The sequence below is a fragment of the Schistocerca serialis genome, chromosome 4 (assembly GCF_023864345.2).
Source record: "Schistocerca serialis cubense isolate TAMUIC-IGC-003099 chromosome 4, iqSchSeri2.2, whole genome shotgun sequence".
Taxonomy (NCBI): domain Eukaryota; kingdom Metazoa; phylum Arthropoda; class Insecta; order Orthoptera; family Acrididae; genus Schistocerca; species Schistocerca serialis.
Genome location: NC_064641.1, coordinates 972,136,749 through 972,163,069, shown reverse-complemented (window position 1 = coordinate 972,163,069; position 26,321 = coordinate 972,136,749). Strand labels below are relative to the sequence as shown.

General features: G+C 40.1%; 1 protein-coding gene across 1 annotated transcript in view; it reads right to left on the bottom strand.

Moving 5' to 3' along the window:
- Nucleotides 1–26,321, bottom strand: part of LOC126473634 (uncharacterized) — a 157,009-nt gene that overhangs the window by 104,517 nt on the left and 26,171 nt on the right. The window contains exon 3 of the mRNA XM_050100819.1: nt 19,747–19,948. Coding sequence (XP_049956776.1) covers nt 19,747–19,948 — 202 coding nt within the window. The remainder of the gene's footprint in view (nt 1–19,746; nt 19,949–26,321) is intronic.

Genomic DNA, 26,321 nt, shown 5'->3' with positions numbered 1-26,321 from the left:
AATCTGTCATTACTCACAACGCAGTCCTCTCACCATCATATCAGTGTCAGCACAAGAACTGATGCCAACAGGAGACGTGCCCATGCAGGAACCAGATGACCATCATCTGTCAGAGCAACTCTACTCGCCTCCTTCTCCTACGGACACGGACACATCAGCCATGTCTCCTGTTATAACAACCGGACTTGCCGCAACGGGCAGATTGGTGCACGGGTTCAAATGGCTCCGAGCACTATGGGACTTAACTTCTGAGGTCATCAGTCCCCTAGAACTTAGAACTACTTAAACCTAACTAACCTAAGGACATCACACACATCCGTGCCCGAGGCAGGATTCGAAACTGCGACCGTAGTGGTCGCGCGGTTCCAAACTGTAGCGCCTAGATCCGCTCGGCCACCCCGGCCGGCTCGGTGCACGGGGCCCCAACAGATTTTACCCCCACGTCTCCTGTCATCTCGACCCGTTATCATTGGGGACACTTCCGTCTGTACGGGAAGCCTCCTCCTCGAGACTTTATGGCCAGTCAAACAACACCTATGGACGTTAGCAATCTACAGGCCACCTCCATCGAGATCTGTGCAAAAAATTCAAAGGGTGGAAAAGTGTTGTGACTCGCCGATCTTTCAAAGTGCCGCCGCACAGTTACGCGCATCCTCCACATGCGGCGCTGTCTGCCAGCCGTGCAGCAGCAGCGCCACCTAAGCGGCCAGCCAGCCAGCGGCCGCTAGACTCGGAGTAAGACGAGTATACACGTTAACAGTCAAATCACAACTGAGTCTGTTTACTTGATCTGTGACTTACATGTATCGCGTCGTCCTTGAAATATATTTGTTCAACTTGAAGTTATAACAAGTGGCGAAGAGGTAGTGAATTTTTCTTTTTCATCGTTGACCCACATGTTTCCACGGCTACTTTAGAGCAACTATTGCAAGGTCTCATTGAACAGCAAATACTTCTCACAAATGCAATTCGTGATTTCGTCTCTACCTCGACGAGACGGCGGAAGACTGGTCTGATTACGAAAAACGTCTTCGACAGCACTTCTTGGCATTTCGTGTCGTGGACGACCAAACATGTGTGTCCCTGTTCCTTTCATGGATTTCACCTCAAATGTATCGGTTGTTGTCGCAATTGGCTCCTTTGAAAGATCCTGCGTCTTTGTCCTTTGCTGAAATGTGCTCACTTTTGTCCGTCTATTTTCCAAAGTGTACGCATCGTCCTTGAAATATATTTGTTCAACTTGAAGTTATAACAGTTACTATCCTTTCTTTATTCTTCTGATGAGCGGTAGTTTTAGTTAAACTTCTCCAGTAGTACCAGTTTTCCATCTTTGTTTCCATGCACTTATTTTTAAGCACCGCTCTTCCCTTGTTGCATTGTTCAGACTATACTTTTCTCTTCTTTCTTTTGCTAATGAGTACGATGTTCAGCAGCTGAATAAGCAGCCAGTCAATTGCAATAAATGGCAGTTTTCAATTAAGCTTAATCACATTTTCAACAGCTTTAAACCCGTCTTCTTCAGAAGGAGACGAAACAAACTTTACTTTAGCAAACAGTTAGTGAAGCGATCTAACATCTCCATGTGAAATGTGTCGGCAATGATCTGTACATCCATTTGTAAAAGTTAAGGCCCCTAAAATCGAGGGCTTTCCACATCAGTAAAATCAGTCACATAAAATTCCAGACCTTTCGAAGGCACAGTTCAACATACTCTCATTTATTTGTGAAAACCTTTACCAATGTTTCACACGTAATCGAGTGCAGGTAATCGGTTATTATCGCTGTCTTCAGTTCATCTATTGTCTTGGGTGGTTTTGATACACAAATGTTTTAGCTGCATCCGAAAGGAAACGGTCAGGCAGAGAGAGGTCCAGTAAGTGTAGGAGCCAGAGACCTTTCGTAATTACTCTGTCTCCCAAGATTTCAGGTAAAAGTCACAGGGACGGGTGTGCCATATGATCAGTAGCACTGTCTTGTTGGAAATTTTTATCCGACAGGTCAATAAAGTGAAAAAGTATCTGGGAACAATAGACGTCAGAAGTGAACGTAGTACCAAAAAAAGCGGCCCTACAATTCGTGCACACATTCTGGCAACCCACACTGCAATTTTCTCTGGGTGCAACGGCTTTTCTCTAAAGACACGTGGATGTTCCGATGAACAAAGTCGTGAATTTTGGGAAGTAATGTAGCCAAATATGTGAAACCGAGCCTCATCAGGGGAAAAGGTTCTATCTAAAACACCAACTCCATGGTGGTTCACAAATTTCTGTAACCATTCACAATAATGTATTCGTTTCGCACAGTCCGTAGAATGTAATTGTTGCACGGCAGTAATTTTATACAGTTACATCACCAATCCTTTTGTTACAGCCATACAAGCTGTCATACAAAAGAATTTAGCCACTCACGATAATCTCCTCGCTCATTTTGTCGGATTCTGCCACACGATTCCTGAAATGTCACCGAGTTCCCTTTCTGTTAAAATTGTGGGCTACCAGATCGCGGTGCATTACAAACTGAACCTGCCGACTGGAATTTGCGAACTAAATCACGTATCGTGTCAACGGTATGGACACCTCGAAGCAGGAAAAACCCAATCTAAATTACTGTCTCACATGTGCCATAAAGTTTCCTCCCACACAGAAAACCTCTTCCACTAAAAATGCTCTCTGTGCAGTAGTAAGCATTCTCACCACACAGCTTACATAACAATTGGGCAACCACACAACTAGCAGCTGCAATGCAAATGCAACACTACTACTCCCAGCCTACCACTGCAGGTCCACAGCACACTTAGTGTTCCACTGATCAATCTCTCAGTGCAACATGTCAAGTGCGTAAAAAGGAACATGTCAAGTGCATAAAAAATGCATACATGAATGTAGGGATTCTTTTTAAAAAAACCTTACAATTTTTATTACCTATCCCATTCCCTTAAATGGTACAAAATGCATATATTGCATATGTTATACCTATAGATTTATTTATTCCTATTCAAGAATTCATATATGGCATAGAAGGAGTTGTCAAGGAGATGTGACTTCAATTTATTTTTAAAACTGTTACTGCTTTCTGTCAGACATTTTATTTCATCTGGTAATTTATAGAAAAGTTTTATAGCAGCATATTTTACCTCTTTCTGTGCCAAAGATAGGTTAAGTAGAGGATAGCGTAAGTCCTTCTTTCTTCTGGTATTATAATCATGAATGTCACCGTTGTTTCCAAAGTGGTCCATGTTGTTGAGAACAAATTTCATTACTGAGTAAATGTACCATGAGGCTTTTGTAAGAATTCCTAACCTTTTAAGAGATGCCTACAAGATGTGTGACTATGAGCCCCACACATTATTCTAACCACTTTCTTTTCAGCAGTGAATTACTTTTTGCCTAAGTGTTTAGTTACCCAAAAATGTTATTCCATATGATGTCAGAGAGCGGAAGTATGAAAAATATTTTAGCTAGCTATTTCTATATCCTCAAAATTAGACATTATTCTGATTGCAAAAGTTGTTACTGAACCTAGTTGCTTTAGGAGATGCAAAATATGAACTGTCCAATTAAGATTCTCATCTACGAGGTCACTCCAAAAGAAGTGCACACTTTTTTTTTAATCCATCTTTTATTCTGCATGTTTGAAAGTTTTACAGTGTGTAGATACATCCTTTAGGAACAATATTTTCATTTCTCTACATAATTTCCATCCCTCTCAACTGCCTTACGCCATCTTGGAAACAGCGCCTGTATACCCGCATGGTAAAATTCTGGACCAACCTGTTGGAGCCACTGTTTGGCAGTGTTCACAAGGGAGTCATCCTCTTCAAACCTTGTTCCACGAAGAGAGTCTTTCAGTTTCGCAAAGAGATGATAATCACATGGGGCCAGGTCAGGACTGTAAGGCGGGTGTTTCAGTATTGTCCATCTGAGTTTTGTGATCGCTTCCATGGTTTTTTGACTGACATGTGGCCGTGCATTGTCGTACAACAGCAAAACATCGGGCTGCTGCCGATGTGGTCGAATACGACTCAGTCGAGCTATAAGTTTCTTCAGTGTCATCACATATGCATCAGAATTTATGATGGTTACACTCGGCATGATGTCCACAAACAAGAGTCCTTGCCATGCCCACTTTCATCATGTAACCTGCTTGCCCACCGACTAATTGTACTGCAATCGACAGCAACATCTCCATACACCTTTTTCAACCTCTTGTGGATGTTTCCCACTGTCTTGTTTTCACAGCACAGGAATTCTATGACAGCATGTTGCTCCTGATGAACGTCAAGTGTAGCAGCCATCTTGAAGACATGCTGTGATGGTGCCACTCACGAGAACAGATTGAACTAAGTTTGAAAACAAGCGGGAAGGATGTATCTACACACTGCAAAACTTTCACACATGCAGAATGAAAACTGTATTTTTACAAAAAAAGTGTGCATTTCTTTTGGAGTGACCCCTGTATATGGACACCCAAGAACTTAGTATGCTTTACCCTGGCTACTGACTTCAGTTGATGTGTTATATTTATTGAAGAACTGTACTCCTTCCAGTAGAAAATTGGATGTACTGTATTTTTTCAAAGTTCAGAGCAAGCCCATTTGCAGAAAACCAATCAATAACTTTTCCACAAAGACATTATTCGTATCATTTTCTACTGGACTTTCTTCTACTGTATTAATAGTGATGCTTGTATCATCAGCAAACAGAGTTAGTTTAGCTTCCTGTTTCAAATAAGAAGGGACGTCATTCACATATATCACGAAATAAATAATGGAAATGCAATCCGAAAACAAATTAAGTAGTAGGTTACAGTATGCTTGTTCGCCCACTGCTTGAATACTGCTCAGCAGTGTGGGATCCGTACCAGATAGGGTTGATAGAAGAGATAGAGAAGATCCAACAGAGAGCAGCGTGCTTCATTACAGGATCATTTAGTAATCGCGAAAGCGTTACAGTGATGATAGATAAACTCCAGTGGAAGACTCTGCAGGAGAGACGCTCAGTAGCTCGGTACAGGCTTTTGTTAAAGTTTCGAGAACATACCTTCACCGAAGAGTCAAGCAGTATATTGCTCCCTCCTACGTATATCTCGCGAAGAGACCGTGAGGATAAAATCAGAGAGATTAGAGCCCACACAGAAGCATACCGACAATCCTTCTTTCCACGAACAATACGAGACTGGAATAGAACGGAGAACCGATAGAGGTACTCGAGGTACCCTCCGCCACACACTTGTCAGGTGGCTTGCGGAGTATGGATGTAGATGATGAACAGAAGGGTACCCACAATCAGACTCCATAGAACGCCTAATCTAATTTCACCCCAGTTCAATAAGATGGAAAACTTCCTTAAATCACTTAAACCATACAAAGAGACTTTTTGCTTCCTGTTCTGTAGGTATGACTTAAACCACTCATACTGTTCCATTTATCCCATAGAATTGTAATTTCTGTAACATAATGTCATGATCAAACACTTTGGATAAGTCACAGAAAATTCCTATGGGTGACATTTTACTATTTAAAGACACAATTATGTGTTCAGTGAAATTGTATATTGCTGTCTCAGTGGACGAGCATTTTTGAAATCCAAACTGTGATTTACTAAATATCCCATTACTGCTGAGATGGCTAACCAGTCTCGAGTACATTACTTTCTCGACAATTTTTTAAAATGCTGTGAGCAAGGATCCTGGCCAGTAGTTATTGACATCTGTGCTCTCCCCTTTTTTGTAGAGAGGCTTGATGATGGCATATTTTAACCTGTCTGGGAAAATACCTTGAGTTAGCGATGCATTACATATGTGACTCAGAACATCACCCGTAGCCATTCCACATTGTTTTAATATCTTTTTAGAGATGTCATCTACTCCAAAAGAACATTTATTTTTCAAAGATTTAATGATTTTCCTTATTTCAGAAGATGTTGTTAGATTTAAAATTAGTCTGACTAGGATTTCTCAAAACTGACTCTTCCATGTACAGCTTGGCTTTTTCGTTTGAACTATTCTCACCAATTTTTTCAACTACACTTAAGAAATGATTGTTAAATATATTATATACTTGTGTACTGTTGGTTAGGATGGTCTCATTCTCTTTAATAGTAATACTACCTACCCCAGTGGTTATTTTTCCTGTCTCTCTTCTAACAACATTCCATACTGATTTTATTTTATTGCAAGAGTTGTTAATTTCATCTGTAATATACATATTTTTTTATTTTCTGAGACCTTTTCTCTGGAAGTTAGAATAATTTTTATAGTGTAAAATTACTTGTGGGTCTTTACTAATTCTTGCTGCCTCATACAATTTTATTTTCCTCTCTGAAGACAATTTAATATCTGTAGTCATCCAAGGTTTCTTGGAAAACTGGTGTTACAATTAGTAATTTTTTTGGGACAACAGTGTTCAAAATGGGATACACATTTATCAAGAAATATGTTGTTTGTAATGAGCCATATGCCAATGATAAATGCATCTCCTCAATTAACATTTCTTCAACTTTCTCTAAATAACAAATTGACCAGCATTACACCTTAATGGTTTCTGAAATATAACAAGCTGCTAAGTTTTTTTAAGTAAATCAGTTGTGCATCACGGTCTGATAATCCATTTATCACAGGGAAAGTATGTGTTAGTTTTACATCCTCTTGCTGCACAAATACATTATATATTAGAGTGCTACTGTCTCGAGCTATACGTGTAGGGAAATTGATCACTGATTCTAAGTTATATGGCATTAATAACACTTCTAGTTCATTTTTATTTATCACCGATTCTAAGTTATATGGAATTAATAACACTTCTAGTTCATTTTTCCTATCAGAATTGCTTAGAAAGTTTACATTGAAATCACCCACAGATTAATGACTTCTTCTTTTTGCCTGTCAGACAGCATAGTAGGGAGTCAAAGTTTTTATGAATAGCTCCTAATCACCTAATGGGGACCTGTACACTGTTGCTAAAATTAACACTACGTTATCAAGCTGTGGTTCACATGCACAAACGTCAAAGTGCTGACCGACACAAAATTTGCTTACTTCTGCAGATTTGTACATACATCCTTGTTTTGGGTAAATGGCAACTCCTCCTATATCCATGCCAGATCTGCAAGTGTAAGATGCTAAATTGTACACATTGATGTCGACACTTTCCATCCCCACAGTTACATGGTGTTCAGACAGATAAAGTATATCAATCTCATTCTTATTTTTGAGATCATCTAAACACAGTAGTAGCTCACCTACTTTATTTTTTTATTCCACTGATATTTTGATAAAGTAAATTGATACCATCCTTATATAAGGGGGTAGTTTGTGTTGTTACCCCAGATGATAACTAGACGAAATATCTGTCAGTATCTGTAAGCGGTGGGTCCTTGAGGTACGGCAATACGTGAGCACGAGAAGTAAGTTTAAACAGTTTTATTAACAAAGGCGGATCATAAAACACGCACACCATGCGCAACCATCATCACTGTATCTGACATCCTAGCACTGGCTAATTATGGTCGTATCGGAAGGCTCCGTGGTGAGCTAAGAAAAGAGACATATTTGCACAAGAGGCTGCGCTAGTTAATCGGCGTGCTGTGGACGGCGGCCGTGGCATACTCTCGTTGCAGTACGGCCGGACACATGTCTACTGACCGAGCAAATTGTCAGCATTCCAGACAGGTCGGCTGGCGAGCGCGTATTACATACCGTATGGCTGCGCACAATCCGTAGACCCTTACATCACTCTCCCCAAAGAAAAAGAGCAACCGTAGGTGGCTCAGAACGACCTCCTAGGTGTTATGAATCTATTTCGCCATTTGTGGCATCAGAGGGCATTGCAACATGTATTTCATTTGCAGACACAGTAACATTCGGTACAGAGAAGCGTGCCGTCAGGATGACAATTTCGTACATGACAAATGCTGTTCACAAAAGACAAATTAATAAAAGCAGTAAAAACATAATACTGACAATCAAGTATGCATTAACATCACTGGATGAATCAAAGGACTTAATTCTATTTGCTGCTTCAGTGAAGTTTAACTCATTATTGGAAGAGATTACATTTTCATGGATGTGCTTAATTACCGTCTTCAGAAAAACTAGATAAGGAACGCTTTCCTCATGTTAATATGTATGAATCATTGTAATAAACAGATAACATTCTCATTAATGGCAACTGTCCAGTTGCATGAAATGTAGTTGGCAATATACTAGGCATATCAAATAGTTCACATGATAAACCACAATGTGTGGTATTCAAGATTAATCCACTATTACTCAATTTGAATGTAGCTCATGTGTATCATAATTTCTACATGTAAATGTGACATCAAGGGTGGAGTTAAATGAGAAAATTATACCTTCACAACATCGTTTAACAAATGGATGATAAAGATGCGTTAAAATTCTAGGGCAATCATCTCTTGGGGGATGATTCATACACAATTCTTTCTCACAGCTGTACACTCTACTATCTAAGAACACTGCCGATTCAGGGCAAATTAACTTATGACTACATTCACACATATGCAAATCATTTTCGTTTAGGGACACAAAATATCCTTGATCCTTGCTGATCAGTAGATATCATTCAGTATGTACTTTATATGAATACCTGCCTGTCTCCATTTCACAGGGTAAGTATAAATCTTATTGTTTCTATACCCATTGCTAGATGAAAGCATAATTTTGAAATGTATAACAGTTAATTCATCTTCAATCATTAAAGAGTGTGTGGTGGTTAACTTACAGTAATCATATAAATTGTAAGAGTTAACAAGGTAAATTATAGTATAGGTCGCATCTAGCTTCTGCTCAATTGATGGTAGGATCTGTAAAACGAAACACCTGTACTCTGTGGTACTATTACTACAGCATTAGTAGAATAAGCTATCATAGCAAACATTAGAATAAAAATGAGCATGGTTAATTAGTTATGAATACTAGTTAACAATAATCATAAAATAAATGAGTTTCTCATGGTAACCTGTGGAATAAAAGGTTTAGCTTCACTTGTGCACTTGTGTAATAGCTTCAATATTAAATTTTCACAACACATTCACAGAAGCACATGGCTGAAATAAACACACACATTGTACTCTCACCCACTACACATGTTAATGCAGATTGTAGGGGTGTCTGGAACAGGATCGCTCAGAAGGTGGCGATGCCACGGCCTCAAAGTTCGGACTGCGACCTCGCAATTCTCACTTCCTGGGTTTGAGAACAGCAGGTCTGCCTCTTGGTCAGCCCTCGTCGTCTTGCGATACTACAGGAAATCTACCTAAAAGTGGCTTTTACACAATTGACACGAACGACAATCGAATGAAAGGGCAGTTGGAGCTTATGAGTGACTGGTGACAACACCTCCAAGATTGGATATGGTCCTTTCGAAAACTTCTTAAACTTTTTGCCTTGACTCTTCTTTAACACCACGTTGCTCAGATACACAAGATCTCCAACTCGACACTGTGGCACTGCTGCTTGGCGGCCGTGTTGTCCTGTTTTTGAAGAAAGGATTGACGATTTCGCTGTTTCACTCCCCACCGTGCTTCCTTTAGCTTGCGTGATAGTACCCTTACGTGTTCGTTGCCGATTCCGGCAGTGGATCGTGCAACGTCCGAGGGTGAACGCATTCTTCTTCCATAAACGATCTCGTATGGAGTTAGGCCAGTTGAGCTGTGCATTTTGGCATTCTAACCACTTACCAAGTACGGTAAACAGACATCTCGATTGTCGTGTTTGCTGCTCACATAATGGCAAACTCTTTTAATAATTGTCTTGTGGACTTGCTCGACTCTTCCGTTTCCTGCAGAGTGTGCTGGTGTAGTCCTTAACCAAGTTATTTGCATGAGCTTACAAGTCTGTTTAAGTAATTCACTCATAAAATTCGTTCCTTGATCACTAACTATACTTAATGGTGATCCAAACTTAAGAATCCATTCTTTTACAAAAACTTTAGCTATAGTCTCAGTGCTCTGATCAGGTATTAAAAAAATGTAAATGTTGTGTGACTAGGGCCTCCCGTTGTAGTGCCCCCAGAATTTTTTGAAAGTCTGGAGACAGTTGTGCTCCAGCCGTTTCGAAGACGCGTTATTTTAAAGCAGGGCGTAAGGATGAGCACGGGATACTGCACCCACTTATTGTTTGTGCAGGCGAAACTGGAAGGGAGATAATTCGTCGGCGCTGGCAAGTGTTCGGCGCGACCTGACAAGAATAAACAAATACGTCCCGGAAGCTCCGTGGCTGGCTGCAAAGAGTAATGTAGCATTATATTGTTAAAAAAACAAATGGAGAGACTCGAGATAGTGACTGTTTATTAGACGTGTAATTGCTGTTGAGAGTACATGGACTGGATGTGGATAGTCAGCCACGATAAAAGCTTATGTATTAATTGTGTTCAAAAATGTGTAATTAACCGATTCTGGGTGTCCGGTAATGTGTGGGCTTACGTCATAAAGTTGTTGTTTTTTTGTACAAACTGGAAATAAATATGTTCTGGTACATTGAATTTTTTAAATAAGAAGAGAGAGAGCGAGAGAATGAAAATTTCCCCTTCCTAGCAGTGAAATCTTTGGAGAAGTGTCCGGTGCTAGCAGAAGACATCGGCGCTGCAAGAAAGCAGGACCAGCATTCTTCAACAAGTAAGTCCACGAAAACGCTTAAGCTGTACAAGGAGAGCTTAACATTACACCGGGCCACTGCACCGTCGGGTAGACCATTCGACGGGTGCAAATCTTTCAATTTGACTCCACTTGAGTGACTTGCGCGTCGATGGGGATGAAATGATGACGATTAGGACAACACAACACCCAGTTCTTGAGCAAAGAAAATCTCCGACCCAGCCAGTAATCGAACCCGGGCCCTTACGATTGACAGTCTGTCGCGTTAACCACTCAGCTACTGGGGGCGGACGTCAGGTATCGGTATCATGAGAAGGTATCTAGAGAAATGCTCTAACATTGGCAATATGTATTTGTTTCCATCTTTAGTCTTAGGCAACAGTCCTACGACATCTAGTCCTACTCGTTCAAATGGTTCGCTTGTCTCTGGCAGTTCTTGCAATGGTGTTCTACTTTTCCCTACGTTATTCCGTCTGTTACAGGCATCACATTGTGAAAGAAACTCGAAAATGTCAACTTTGTGGATCGGCAATTCTAATGTTTGTTGCTTTTTTACCGCAATGTCCTGATGATAAAGAACCGTGTTGTTCTCTCATGATTTGCTCTTTCATGCTTTCTGGAATAACTAGGCAGTTTCTTTTACTAGTGATTTTGTACAATAATCCATCTATTTTGACAAAACGTTGATCATTTTTCGATAATTTTCATTGTGGATCTTCTTCTTGAGCTGCCTTTAACTCTTCTGCTCGACTTATTGTAAAACAAACATTGACTTTTCGACTCACTGCATCAGCAGTCACATGTTGTTTACCAGGTCGGTGAATAACCTTAAATTGGTACTCACTCAGTCTTAATGCCCATCTTGTTAATCTGGAACTAGGATCCTTTAAGCTCAATAACCATGTAAGTGTGGCATGTTCTGTAATAACTGTAAATTCTCTTCCTGTTAAGAAACATCTGTTATGTGTTATACTACTACTGAGAAGGAGCTTTGTGCTTTGGGTTTTGATATAATTACATTCTGCTTTGTTTAATTGTCTGGAAAAGCAAATGAGATTGGATGTTCATGACCATCAACTTCTTGAGGCAAGATTGCACCTATGGCAAAATTGGATGCATCTGTTGAAAGAATAAAAGTTTACTGAAATCCAGATAGGCTAACACTGGGGCTGTGGTTAGAGCAGTTTTAAGTCCTTCCATTGCCTTTTTACATTCTGTTGACCAATTAAATGTGGCTCCTTTCTTCAGTAGCTGTGTCCTTGGACGTGCTATATTTGCATAACTGGAAATAAATCATCTGTAGAAATTTGACAATCCCAAGAAAGACTGTAGTTCTTTCAAATTCTGTGGTTCAGGAAAATTCTTTACATCTTCAATTAATTTTGGATCAGGTCGAACACCTTCACTGGTTATAACATGACCCTTGTTAACTTTACTTTGTGCAAAATGTCATTTATCTATTGATGAAGACAGGTTTGAGCTTCTTATATGCTCAAAAACAGCTTGTAGTCTCTCAGTGTGCTGCTTCATGTTTTCACCAAAAATTATTACATCATCAAGGTAAACAAGTGCTTGTGTTGGGGTGAGCTCTCGTAAAACTGAATCCATCAGGCATTGAAATAAAGCTGGAGCATTATGAAGTCCAAATGGCATACAAAGATACTTGTAGACTCCTGTTGCTGTTACAAATGAAGTTTTTGCCTGATCATCTGGATGCACTGTTAACTGGTGATAACCACTTGTTAAATCACATACTGGAAAAATTCGACATCTGCCCAAGTAATCCAAGGTTTCCACTAAATTTGGTAAGGGGTAAATGTCTTGTGTGGTCACAGCATTCAAAGATCGGTAATCAACACAAAAACAGAACTGTTGTTGTTGTTGTTGTGGTCTTCAGTCCTGAGACTGGTTTGATGCAGCTCTCCATGCTACTCTATCCTGTGCAAGCTTCTTCATCTCCCAGTACTGTCGTTCTCCAGAATTTGGTTTCTTCTTTACAATTACAACAGGCGAACTCCACAGTGGGTCTGAAGGATCTCTTGGTTTTATAATTCTCGCTTCTAATTGTTCTTTAACCATGTCTTCTACCAACTCTCTTTGACTGAATGGTGCACAGGAAGGTTTCTGTGCAATTCGGGCTGCATTCCCTGTATGAATACGATGCTGAACTAAATGAGTGACAGGTAAATTTGCACGTTCTCCGAATAAATCTGCATACTCCAACAAAACAGGAGCTAAAATCTTTTGTTCATCAGCTGTCAAATGTTCTATCTTCTTCCAAATCTTTCGCTTCAGTTCATTCTTAACTTCGTCTCCTCATTGTAATTTTGCGGTACTGTTACAAAAATCTGTGTTTATAACTGCAGCATTTGTTACCTCATCTGGAATCTGTATTACGTCACTGTTACTTACGCTCAACACTTCAGCAACTTTTGTTCCTCGGGGCAAAACAACATCCTCATTGCTCATATTTGTTATTGTAACCGGGACTTTTGCGACATTCTGTCTCACCATTGTAGTGACACCTACACTTCTAGAAACATAACAATTCATTGTATCCAGTAACTCACTTTTCTCAGATCACTCAATTAATAACAAAGTTCCTTCCTTGCATCGGGGTGACTGAACTTCACCGTAGATTGTCTTTCCTGCACCCTTGGGAATTTGCTGAGGCTGATCAGTTTGAACATCGACTCAACGATTTGAACTGATGCATCATTTGGGCAGTCCATTCCCACAACGTCAGTATTGCTGCTCCTTCGAGTATGATCTGGAGAACGATTTCCTAGGTTGTAGTTGCTACGGCCTAGTCTGATCTTTCTTTCTGCGACAAATATGTCTGCTTCATTAGCAAACAAGAAATCAAATCCAAGTACACCGTCATAATGTGTTTCGTTATTTGAAACTACTCGCAACCTTGCTGTGTATTTATCTTTATCTATATTTTCCCCTTCATCTTGGCCTTGGCCAAGAATTAATTTTACGTCGACTTCTCCATAGTTCCGTAGCTTCCCTCCATTTAACCCTCACACTTTTAATAGCGGTTGTTTCAATTTATCCCGTTTATGCATGCCACACCACATTAATGAGGTCTGTGCTCCTGTGTCAATAAGTAGTTTGATGTTTCTCCCACGATATAGAGCACCTATCAAGAAGTCATTTTCAGTCTGATTTTCACTGGAACTAACAAGAATCACTGCCTCTGGCAACGGGCAGAGGGAGGGGTAGCCCATACATCCCCGTACTTGTTTAAAGATCTGGCAGATTGTCCGTTATTTGCATTACCTTTCTTCTTGTTGCGACAATCTCTCAAAACGTGACCCTGCAAACTGCAATTGACAGCAGATTCGATTCGCTATACAATTCTTATGCTTGTGACCCAGCTTACTGCATCTGTAGCATTGTACTGTGGTGTTGAAAACTCTGCGTTCTTGTTTCTGCATCTCATTCGGTCTTCTTAGTGCTTCAATAAAATCAACAGCTGATTCTACTGCTTCCTGAAACGTTTTATATCATGTCAACAGAACAGCTTTGCTTACTTCCTCTCTGTGCAACCCACGAATGAATGTGTCCAAGGCTCTCTGGTCGGCTTCGAACAACTGAATGTGATTTTCATTTTCATCTTCTACTAACTCGCATGTTTGAGCATCGATGTTTCGAATTCTGTCAGCAAACTGCTCGATAGATTCGTCTCGTCGCATTCGCAAACTGAGAAGCTGCTCTCTGTAAAATCTGATTGTGTTTTTACGTTTCAATCTCTGAACAACAATCACTCTAAACTTATTGTAATCTTCTGTTTGCATGCAAGTAGGCTCCACGCTAGTGAAATGTTGTGCTGCTCCCTGAATTCTTAATTTGGCGGCCACTAGCTTATTGGAATCTGTCCAGGATCCTAACTGTGTGGCACCTTCAAGTTTACGAAAAAACACCTTCACACATCATCTTTGGGTTTCCAGCTAAACACTGGTACTGATGGCAATAATGAAAAATTGTTTATTGTAGTTGTACCTGCGCTGCACGAACTATCATTTGACAAGTCTTTCGGAATGTTACGCTCACGTCTTTGTTTTTAACTGCCGAATCTCTTCTCGCAATTCATTAATAACAGTTTGTAGGTTGACAATGTTACCCAGATCGGACTGCGACATTTCGTCTAATTTAACGCCAATGAGTCACTCGAATGTAAAATAAACATCCGTCACTGCCTTTCGTATTCTATCCAAACTGGAGGAGACCGACCTGAATTCCAGCACCGGATGTCCCCGTGTAGTCAGAAGATGTTCACGCTGCTGCCGATTGAAGTTCACGTTGTGCTGCACCTCTTCAGGACTGTAGATTTTCCATAATTATCCCCATGCTGACACCACTTCTATAAGGGGGTAGTTTGTATTGTTGCCACGAATGACAATTAGACAAAATATTTGTGAGGACTAGTAAGCGGCGGGTCCTCGAGGTACGGCAATACGCGAACACGAGAAGTATGTCTAAACAGTTTTATTAACAAAGACAGATCATAAAAAATAAGCACACTACGCACACCCACGACCACTGTGTCCGATGTCCTAACACTGGCTAATTACGGTCATATCAAAAGGCTCCGTGGTGAGCAAAGAAAGACATATTGGCGCCCGAGGCCTCACTAGTTAATTGGCGCGCTGCAGACGGCGGACAGGTGGTGCACCCTCGTCGCAGTGCCGCCGGGCGGCATCTACTGACCGAGCAAATTGTCAGCATTTCAGACAGGTCGACTGGCAAGCACGTGTTACGTACCGTACGTCTGCGCACAAACCGTAGACCCTCGCACTTAGCATTATCCCTATTTACTGTACATGAAACTTCTTTTATTCTATTTTTCTTGATTATTGTCTGTCTGGACTTTGACTTTAACTATAAAACCTGTCTGTCTGGTCCCATTAACCACAGGGGTCATCCCCTGTGTGACTGTGGCTCCCCTTACAGTATCTGCTAATAGAAACACTAACTTACCTTTTCCCTTCCTGTTGCAGGAGACACTCAAATGTGGTGCCGACGTTGTGTGCACCACAAGGCGAGACATGCGAGGCTCACCACTGTAGAGAGACTTTGCAGATACACGGTATTTAGTTAGGTGAAATAGTGTGTGTTGTTATTCGAAACTTGTATCATTTTGAAGATGGTTCAGACTTGTTACACTGCAGACTCACAGTCAGCATCTGAATTATTATGGAAAAAATTTAGAATTTCTACAAACTTTGTGAATAAAAGCATTTGATACGAACCTTCATCTATGAGCACATTTGAGTATTGACTATGTAATGTCCATAGATACATGTATTATACATTGATTATGTAATATGCAGGGTGACAATTATTGAACTACATGAAATACAATTGTCATAACTTCTGAACGGTTTGTGTTAGGACATTCAAACTGCACGGTTGGCCACAGAGCACGATGGGAATTATTACGCACATGTGCACGTGCATTGTTGTTGTCGGCCATTTGCATGTGAAAATGTCACAGTACAGTGTGGCCGAGCACTTTTGGAGGACTGAGAATCCACATTTCGTAATCGAGAAGTCTCTTCACCGTCGAAGGGTGACTGTGTGGTGTGCAATGTCCAGTCACGGATTAATCGGTGTGCTATTCCTCGGCGGCACGATGACTACCGAATGGTGTGTGAAGCTTTTAGAAGATGATTTCAGCCCCATTATCTGAAGTTACCCTGATTTCGACAGGATGTGTTTCGTGCAAGATGGGGCTTGACCCCACTGAAGAAGGAGAGTGTTTGATGTCCTGGAGGAGCACTCTGGGGACTGCATTCTGGCTCTGGGGTACCCAGAGGCCACTGACACGGGCCTCAATTGTCCGCCATATTCTCCAGATATGAACACGTGACTCCTTTTTGTGGGACTAAATTAAATACAAAGTGTACAACAATAACCCCAAAACCATTGCTGAGCTGAAAACGATCATTCAGGTGGTCATCGGCAGCATCAATGAACCGACACTTGAGCGGCTCGTGCAGAATTTCACTATTTGTCTGCAACATATCGTCGCCAATGACGGCAGGCAAATCGGACACGTTATAACCTACATCCGAATGTCTGTAGTGATGTTTACATGTTAAATAAAGTGTGTGCATGCCGTAGTTTGTAACTAATTTGCATTTTTTTTCATATAGTTCAATAATTGTCATGCTGTATAAATGCAATAAATGCTAATTAAGTAAGGAAACTGTTTTTCAGATCACATAGATGAAAACTGTTGATAATGATAGTAATATTCTTTAATGGAATAGTTGAGTGATACATGTGTACTGGAATTGATTGTAGTTTGACTATAAATGGGTAATGTAGAGGTTGATTTTAGAATATTAAATTGGTTGGTTGAGAATTATCAGGTGATGATACTATGGTGAAATAGGGTCCTCGTGAAATGTTGAAAAGAGTGGAGAGTGGAGAGATGAGAGATGATGATGATGGTGATTATATTTTGGCCTGAATGGAGAGAATGATATTAGGACTATGGAACTTTATATTATACTGTTATGTTTAACAATGGCAAAGAGTATGTAAGGTCATTATATGATACATATGCATCGTATGTTCCATGACTCAGTTTCCACAGTTTATATCACAGAACAACAAGCACAAATACAGGTCTCAACAATTATGGTGTTATTGTAAACAATAATGTGTACTAAGCTTTCAACTGCAATCCATAAAGAGCATGAATCACTGTGATGAACATGCTGGCACAAAGTACCTCTCTGCAGTAATTAAAAAAAAGTATTGAGTAGTTGCAAGAAAATTCTCTGATACTTTATGAAATCCCCTGATATTTTGCAGTTGCATGAAATTCCCTGATAATTCCTTATATTCCCTGTTTACAGGCATCCTAAAATAGTTACTTCATGTGCGAGTTCCAAGTATTTCTACATGATCGTGAAATAAATGTACAAGCGGTCTAATCTTACTGATTCAGTGACATAAACTACAACTTGTTCATGAAAAAATACTTTCACTTTCAGTTCACTCCACTGAAAGCAAGAGAATTTAAACATATATGTCATACACGAGAAGCATATATTTCTATTGTCAGTTCTATGAGAGGTTATCTGTTATTATGATACACACTTCCCTTAACATTACAGCTTTGTACGGAGTCTAATGATTCGCACAATCTTACATTTCAATCAACTTTCGAATACACAAATATTTTTGTAAATGTAATCACTTTTGCCTGAAAATCAAATGTGTTTAAGATTCTTTCAGTCTGTAGTTCTGGTATAACAACACTTACAGAATTTGTATCTTCTGTGTGGGTAAACTGTTTTATTGCTTTTGATGCCTGTGTGGTTCCCTCTTCAGCTAGGAGGCTTATTTCACTCATTCATGTGACTGGAAGGTTAGTAAAGCAGACGTCACAATGTTGAGTAGATGTACAACATCTTTCTACAAAAGGTCACGTCTTCTGCTGTTTACTAATAATTTTTTCTTCTTAAAAAAAAAGTTATTCTTCAAAAGATATCTGTAGCTTACAAGAAAATTGAAAATAAATTTTCCCATACTTAGAGGAAGCTTTTGACAAAGTTGATTGGAATACTCTCTTTCAAATTCTGAATGTGACAGGGGTAAAAAACAGGGAGCGAAAGGCTATTTACAATTTGTATAGAAACCAGATGGCAGTTATAAGAGTCGAGGGGCATCAAAGGGAAGCAGTGGTTGGGAAAGGAGTGAGACAGGGTTGTAGCCTCTCGCCAATGTTATTCAATCTGTATATTGAGCAAGCAGTGAAGGAAACAAAAGAAAAATTCGGAGTAGGAATTAAAATCCATGGAGAAGAAATAAAAACTTTGACGTTCGCCGATGACATTGTAATTCTCTCAGAGGCAGCAAAGGACCTGGAAGAGCAGCTGAACGGAATGGACAGTGTCTTGAAAGGAGGATATAAAATTGAACATCAACAAAAGCAAAACGAGGATAATGGAATGTAGTCTAATTAAATCGGGTGGTGCTGTGGGAATTAGATTAGGAAATGAGATGCTTAAAGTAGTAAATGAGTTTTGCTATTTGGGGAGCAAAATAACTGATGATGGTCGAAGTAGAGAGGATATAAAATGTAGACTGGCAATGGCAAGGAAAGCGTTTCTGAAGAAGAGGAATTTGTCAACATCGAGTATATATTTAAGCGTGAGGAAGTCGTTTCTGAAAGTATTTGTATGGAAGTGAAACATGGACAATAAATAGTTTGGACAAGAAGAGAATAGATGCTTTCGAAATGTGGTGCTACAGAAGAATGTTGAAGATTAGGTGGGTAGATCACGTAACTAATGAGGAGGTATTGAATAGAATTGGGGAGAAGCGAAGTTTGTGGCACAACTTGACTAGAAAAAGGGATCGGTTGGTAGGACATGTTCTGAGGCATCAAGAGATCACCAATTTAGCATTGGAGGGCAGCGTGGAGGGTAAAAATCGTATAGGGAGACCAAGAGATGAATACACTAAGCAGATTTAGAAGGATGTAGGCTGCAGCAGGTACTGGGTGATGAAGAAGCTTGCACAGGATAGAGTAGCATGGAGAGCTGGATCAAACCAGTCTCACGACTGAAGACCACAACAACAACAACTGTTCCGTTTCGTACATTTCAGGCCCTTATGAAAGTAAGGCATTTAGTGACTGCCGATATTTATGGCACCACACACACTTCCTATTGCAAAAATTATATTACAAGTCAGTACAAACTATTCTCACTCATCCGATACTGTATCCAGAGGCTCAGCTTTATGTCTGCTCGGAGTGCTGCTGGTGGCAGTGTATAACAGAAATGAGAAAGTGTGCTGTGACTGTAGTTTTGTTTCCAGCTGTGGCGTTTACAGAGGCTATGGATACAGATACTGAAATTCTCTGACAGTTACCAATTTCAGAAATAAATATGCTGATACTGTACTAGTACAAACTGTAAAGTGGTCGATTTTGAACAGTAAACGTCAGAAAATTTACACACCGTGTCCACTGCCTTTCCATGATGCCCCTAATGATCTAATGAAGGCCAGGGAAAATTTGTGTATCTCCTGAGATGTGAACAGCTGCCCTGCGTAACCACTGGCAGGTTTACTTACCTTACACTTTAAAAGATGTGACACTTACCGAGTAGGTGAGCTTCTGACTGGGATGGAGGTGCAACTCCGCGAGCCTCGGGCAGTGATCGCAGAGCTCCTGGATGACGAGGGGGTTGACATTGAACCACATGCGCACTATACACAGGTTGGGGATGTTTCGGAAGATCTCTATTGCTTCCTGCTCGTTCCCACCACCCTTACGGTCATCCAGGTAGCACTGCCACAGGGCCCTGCGACACAGTAATGTGTCGATAGTTCATTCGCAAATAGTATCTCTGACAATTTGCAAACCGTGTGTAGTAACCTATTTTAGCATGTATAATTGAAGCTATGCTCTCATAAAACCAGAAGTAAACAGATAAAAAAATTAAATGGCAACAAACACAGACACAAAAATGGAAGAACAAGAACAACACTACCTCTCAGAGCTACCGGTTCCTTCACGTGGCAATAGAACGAAAAGATCATTTGAAGTACCTTTATCTTTACAGTTCTGTACCTCAATTGCTAAAAGCGGAAGCCCTTACTGTTTCACTCTATTGTCCAACTGTCTGTCTGTGTCAGACTGTTAAAAACCTTTTTTTTTTTGCAATGCGTAGTCATATCCACTTCAAATTTATCTCACATATTACCATCTACCGTCCCTCGGTGAAGAAAAAAATTTAACCCTCGAAATGGCGTGCCTTCGCATAAAGTGCACCGATCGCAAATGATATTGTTTTGTTCTGTTCCCTAGTTTTACAATTTGAAGTCCATATCTATTCCTTCACTGTTTCTTCAGCTAACACAGTAATAAGTTGTGTTGTCGTACAGCCGAAAGAGCAGCACTAATATAAAATAAACAGCAACCTAGATGAAAAAAAATTACGATTCAAGCAAGAAAATGCCCAGATTCTGAGCCAGCAGCACGATCCCACAATCGGGCAGTTACCTACGAGATAATTAGTAATCAAGTGTGGGTCGCACGGACCTGACCCGACTGTGCCGTTTAATGCTTCGAGTGGGCCATCACTGTGGGGTAACACTTGTACGTGGCAACAGCATGACACGGAGGAAGTTTTTCTTTTATTATTGTTTAATTAAACAGTGATTTAGCTCATATAATGTAAGTTTATTTTATCACTGTTTAATAACACTAAGATTAAACTCTGATTTTGCACATACACGTTTACCTCAGTAACGTAAAGACAACTATTCGTCACATGTGTACAAAGTGTGCTACACACCCACTGGAGCAATAAACTTCTATGTCAGTGCAATAAAAAGATATGGCCATTTACGTTGCAAGTTTGATACTCACAAACTTACTCATCGAAACCTATAGGATGCAGAATCATGGAATTTTGCATGAAGCAAGTTTTTACAGCACAACCAAAGGAAAAAACTCCAAAAATTGTTAATTTACAATTATATCACATGAAAAACATTTTATTTGTCTCTTGTTATCAGACAGACTGACTGTCCACAATCTGTTAAAATCCCTTTTTCTTAGATATGTGTACACATATCAAGTTGAAATTTGTCACACCTTAACGTCTACAGTCCCTCGGCAGTGTGAAGAATGTAAGCTTCTAAGTCAATGTAATCCAAAGATTTATTATTTATTACATATTATTACAGATTATTTACATCACAAATTTTGATACTCGCAAACTCGCTCATTAAAATTTAGGGTACTCCTCATTGACGTAGAGTTATGAAAGTTGGCAAAAAGCATATTTTCACAGCATAAATAAAGGGAAAAAAAAGAAAATTATGGATTTGTAATTTTGTTATATGAAAAATATATTTCTTTTGCCATTTCAAACATGAAATTAAAACATTCCTGGAAGTCTTGGAATCTCTGGGACTCATACCTTGCAAGTATCAATGTCAATACCAGGCACAAGTCACTAATATTCTAGATTGATAAATGAATAAACTGTTTCATATACATAAATAAGTCTGTATGGAACCCTCAGTGTCCAAGTCCTACTCTCATCTGGTCAATTTATTCTTTCATTTCACCTCGCTGTGCCAATGCAATTTGTGATTTCATTTCACCTCGCTATGCCAATGCAATTTGTGCTTTCATTCCACCTCGCTATGCCAATGCAACGAGTCCCTCGTTTCGACTGTGGTAATATACACCACTCCAGAGGAGTTGTGTGCCCCTATGTCTTCCAACAAACAAATCATACTTGCAACCGAAAATTATAAAATGTCATAGGCAAGAGTACAGTTATTGTTTGGGGTTGTTAAGTTATATTTGCACGTGACGAATTCTATCAAAGAAAGACATCTTCCGAGATGGGGTGGCGGTTGTAGCAGCTTTTTGAGAGGAAATATCTGCTCAGACACAGAAACATAAGATACACATACTGCCATCCTTAGAGGTGCACCGAGTTCCAAAGCATAGGTAGAAACATTTTAAGGTTTTTAAGGAAAGAGATCCCCATTATCCTGTCTGAGTCTCAGTTTGGGCATAATATATTGAATCCAGGAGGTTTAATTGTATATGAGTTGGCATGATTTGTGAAGGAAGTACATGTGTTATTAATGCTCAACATAGGTCTTACTTGTGAGCTTTCAAACCACAAAATTGCAATTTTGGGTGATGTATGATTAATTATAGATGAGCATAAGAAGAAACTTATTTTGGAAACTACATAATCCTTCAAGAAATGGCTAGGATTCTGTCTAGTTCGAGGGTTGGGCTAACTATATTATCTCAACATTGTGAATGGAAAATACTTTCTAGGAATAGTAGAAAAGTGCATTGGATAATCGGATGACGAATTGAATCAGGATCTGGGGTCACATCACGTGACGAGTGAAGAGCCCGAAGAGTTCTCAATCGGCGAAAGCGTCATCGTATAATTTGTCGTGATGGAATGTCATCAGAGACATTGCACTACACTTTCACAGCTGAGTAGCCACTGCAGTGTCTTTGGTCCACTTTAGCAGCAGCCAGAGGTAGGGGGGACTCGTGCAGAGGGGAATAACAGCTCCAATAGCACGGGTGGTAGTGTCCGAGGCTTTGCCGATGCCCTCTCGACAGAGGGGACAAAGTGGTAGAGTGCGTGCAAAATAACGTGGCTGATAAATGCGCAATCGGCACGGCACGGATGGAGGGGCAATAGTGATGGGGGTTGCAGGCACGTACTGTACGGGGAATGCCGAGCAGTGGAGGGAAGTGCTGTTCTAAACTAAATTCTACACTCACATTTTTTGTAAGTATTAAGTGGAGCCTCTCGGTGCCCACACTTGTATAGTGAGCATTCAAAAAGATCTACTGTCACCTCTGCTTTGGTTAGTGTCTAGAAAGAATTCCGCTGAAAATGCAAAAAAAGCAGTGATTTGGTTTTCACCAGGCTTTTTAGCCATTTGTAACTTTTAGAGAAGCATCATGTCTTGCAAGTTTTGAGTAAAACCTACACATTTATTCTCCTCACTTACATGCTGTGCACATGCAGCTGCAAGAGAATTCTGAAACTGTAGTTTTATTAATTGAGGAATTGAAGAAAAGTAAAGTCAAGTCAATAGCTAATGAAAAAGCACATCCTCACTACAAAAATAAATGTGTAATGTCTTCACTGATGCTGTTTCAAAACCCAACGGCATATCTCGTTTCACCAGCTATCGATGGCCCTTAAGAATTACACTCTTTCGTCAAAAAAGTCTGTAGTTAGTGGAAATAACAAGGTAGATAATGAAGTTTTGCACAATATCCATTTGGAAAAATATTATCCTCTTTGTTCGCTATCATTTGCCAACAACATTTCAACAACTGAAACTGTTTGAAAAATATGAGGAATGTTGCGGGTTGCAAAAGAGTGTGCTACACCAGATCAATTTTTTTCAGACTGGTTACAAGTAAAGACCTACACCAAAGTCTAAAGAAAAATTCAATACGTCAGCTAAATTTCATACATGGCTACATATTATGCAGTACGGCCCACACGCAAAATCATAGCGACCCCCAGTTTTCATTACAAACTTTTTCGAAGTTCGTGCAATATCACAATAACAATGACCAACAATGAAATGATGGGCACATCATCACGAATCTGACATAAAAGATATATTTAACACAAAAATGCAAGTTTTTTACCAAACAGTCTCTGTAAAATCGTTTGAGAAAGACTGCAGGATGTGGACCTCGGTTCTGTCATCAAAGCGTGTTGCCGACCGGACAAAATGGGGCAAACAACATTGGCCTTCCTTTGCAAACAAATGAATGAACTCACCCTACATATTGGATGAAAACTGATCATTAAGCATCAGCCACCATTCGACAATGACCAGGAAGTGGCAAATCACTAGAAAGTGGTCACTGTCAGAAAGACTGTCACGTAGCAATCACTGTAGCAAGTCCATCAGTTTGGGGAAGAGAGCGCAAGGTCGACAGCTGAAAAAGTGCCACAGGCAACAATGATATGGTTAGGACAGCTCTCTTTGGCAAGAGACAGATCAAGACTGGAGAGAACCTGGTCAATCAGAAGGCCCCTACCAGATGATTTAGTACGAGGGCTATCCACAAAGTACATTACGTTTTGGAATTAAAAATAAATAAAGTATTGGAAAACTTTTTTATTATATACAGATGAAAGCCACACTTAAATACTACTTTTCTACATAGTTGCCATTTAAATTAAGACACTTATCGTAGCGATGGACGAGCTGAGAAATTCCTTCATCGTAAAATTCGGCCGCCTGCGGCTTCAACCACGTGGTTACCTCTTCTCGAAGCTGTGCGTCGTCATCAAAATGCTGCATAGCCAACCATTTCTTCATTGCTAGGAATAAGTGGAAGTCGCTCGGTGCCAGGTCAGGACCGTACGGCGGATGAGGAAACAACTCCCACTTAAAAGATTCGAGAACTTCACGAGTGGCATTTGCCGTGTGGGCCCGGGCGTTGTCACGAATCAGCAAGAGCTTTGAGCCCAACTTTCCCCTGCGCTCGTTTCGTATTGCTCTTCTGAGGTTGTGCAGAGTTTGGCAATGCCTTTGAGAGTTTACTGTAGTGCCTCTTTCCAGGAAATCCACAAAAATCACACCTTTTCTGTCCCAAAAGACAGTCGCCATCACCTTCCTTGCCGACATTGTCTGCATGCATTTCTTGGGTTTTTGAGGGAAATTTGTGGGCCCCCACTGCATTCACCGCAATTTTGTCTCACAGTTCACACGCTTAACCCACGTTTCGTCACCAGCAACGATGCGATCGAGTAATGAGTCGCCATCTTTCTCGTAAGCGTCCAAAAACGTTAACGCTGCAGCCATTCGCTGATTTTTGTGAATCTCTGTCAAGATTTTTGGTATCCATCTTGCGAAAAACTTGTGGTAACCAAGCTTTTCGGTAATGATTTCATGCAACAAAGTTCGTGAAATTTGTGGAAAACTCATAGAGAGTTCCGTTACTGTGAAATTACGGTTTTCACGGACCGCGGCATCGAATTTTCCGACAAGTTCGGCAGTCACTATGCTGGGTCTTCCTCTTCGCTCTTCGTCGTGAACGTTAGTTCGGCCATTTTTAAATATTATGACCCATTGACGCACTCCACCTTCAGTGATTATGTTGTCCCCATACACTTCACAAAGCTGCCGATAGATTTCTATCGGTGTACAGTTTTTTGCAGTCAGAAACTTCACACTTCGCGGCATTTTCAATTAACGCTGAAATTTCAAACTGTCACAGTAACTCAACGGAGTACAGCACGAACCTCTAAGTAGCACGGCAGGATGCCGACTGAGCGGCTGAATGTAGGAGGGAAATGGCCGGGTGTGGGGAGTGGTTTCTGAAGATGTGTACAGGAGCAGAATGGGGAAGAAAATTAGCTATGCACATTCAAAGGAACTGTCTCATCGTTTGCCTCAGTAGATTTAATGAAATCGTGCAAAGCCTGAATATGGATGACTGGAAACAGTTTTGAATTGTCATTGTCCCAAGCGTGAGTCCCGTGTATTGCCACTGGATCCTTTCATCCGTTGGTAGTGGTTCTGGTGATAATGATGGTGGTAATAACAATTATCATCATCATCACCATCATCATTACTAGCAATACAATATTAATAATAACAATATATGAAGCAACAGTATCATGAATATACATCGACAGCAATACTGAAGCAATTGGATTCTAAATAATACACGAAAAAATCTGTTCGTTCATGTTATTCTACTTTGTATAGTTTAATATCAGCTGTTAGTCACATTTGGTTTGGGTCCCACACACTCGAGTAATGCTCTAAGATGGATCGAATGATGTATGTAAGCAATATTATTTGGAATTTGATTGCAATTTCCCAGTGAAATTAAATATACCATCTGCTTTACTTCCAATTGCCTATGTGGTCACCCCATTTCAGATTCCCACAAATGGTTAAAGAAGTGTTTGTACGAGTTGAACGATTCCAATAATAACTCAGGGATGTCGTACTCGTAGAATACCACATTCGTGTGTTTTCTTAAGTACGTAATTTTACTTTTCTGTACATTTAAAGAAAGTTTCGAATATTACGAAATCTTGAATACAAATGAACGAACAGTACTGGTTGCAAAACTGGATTTTTTATTTTATTTCTCCTCCAATGATGCATTTAACCTTATACAAGGCATGTTCA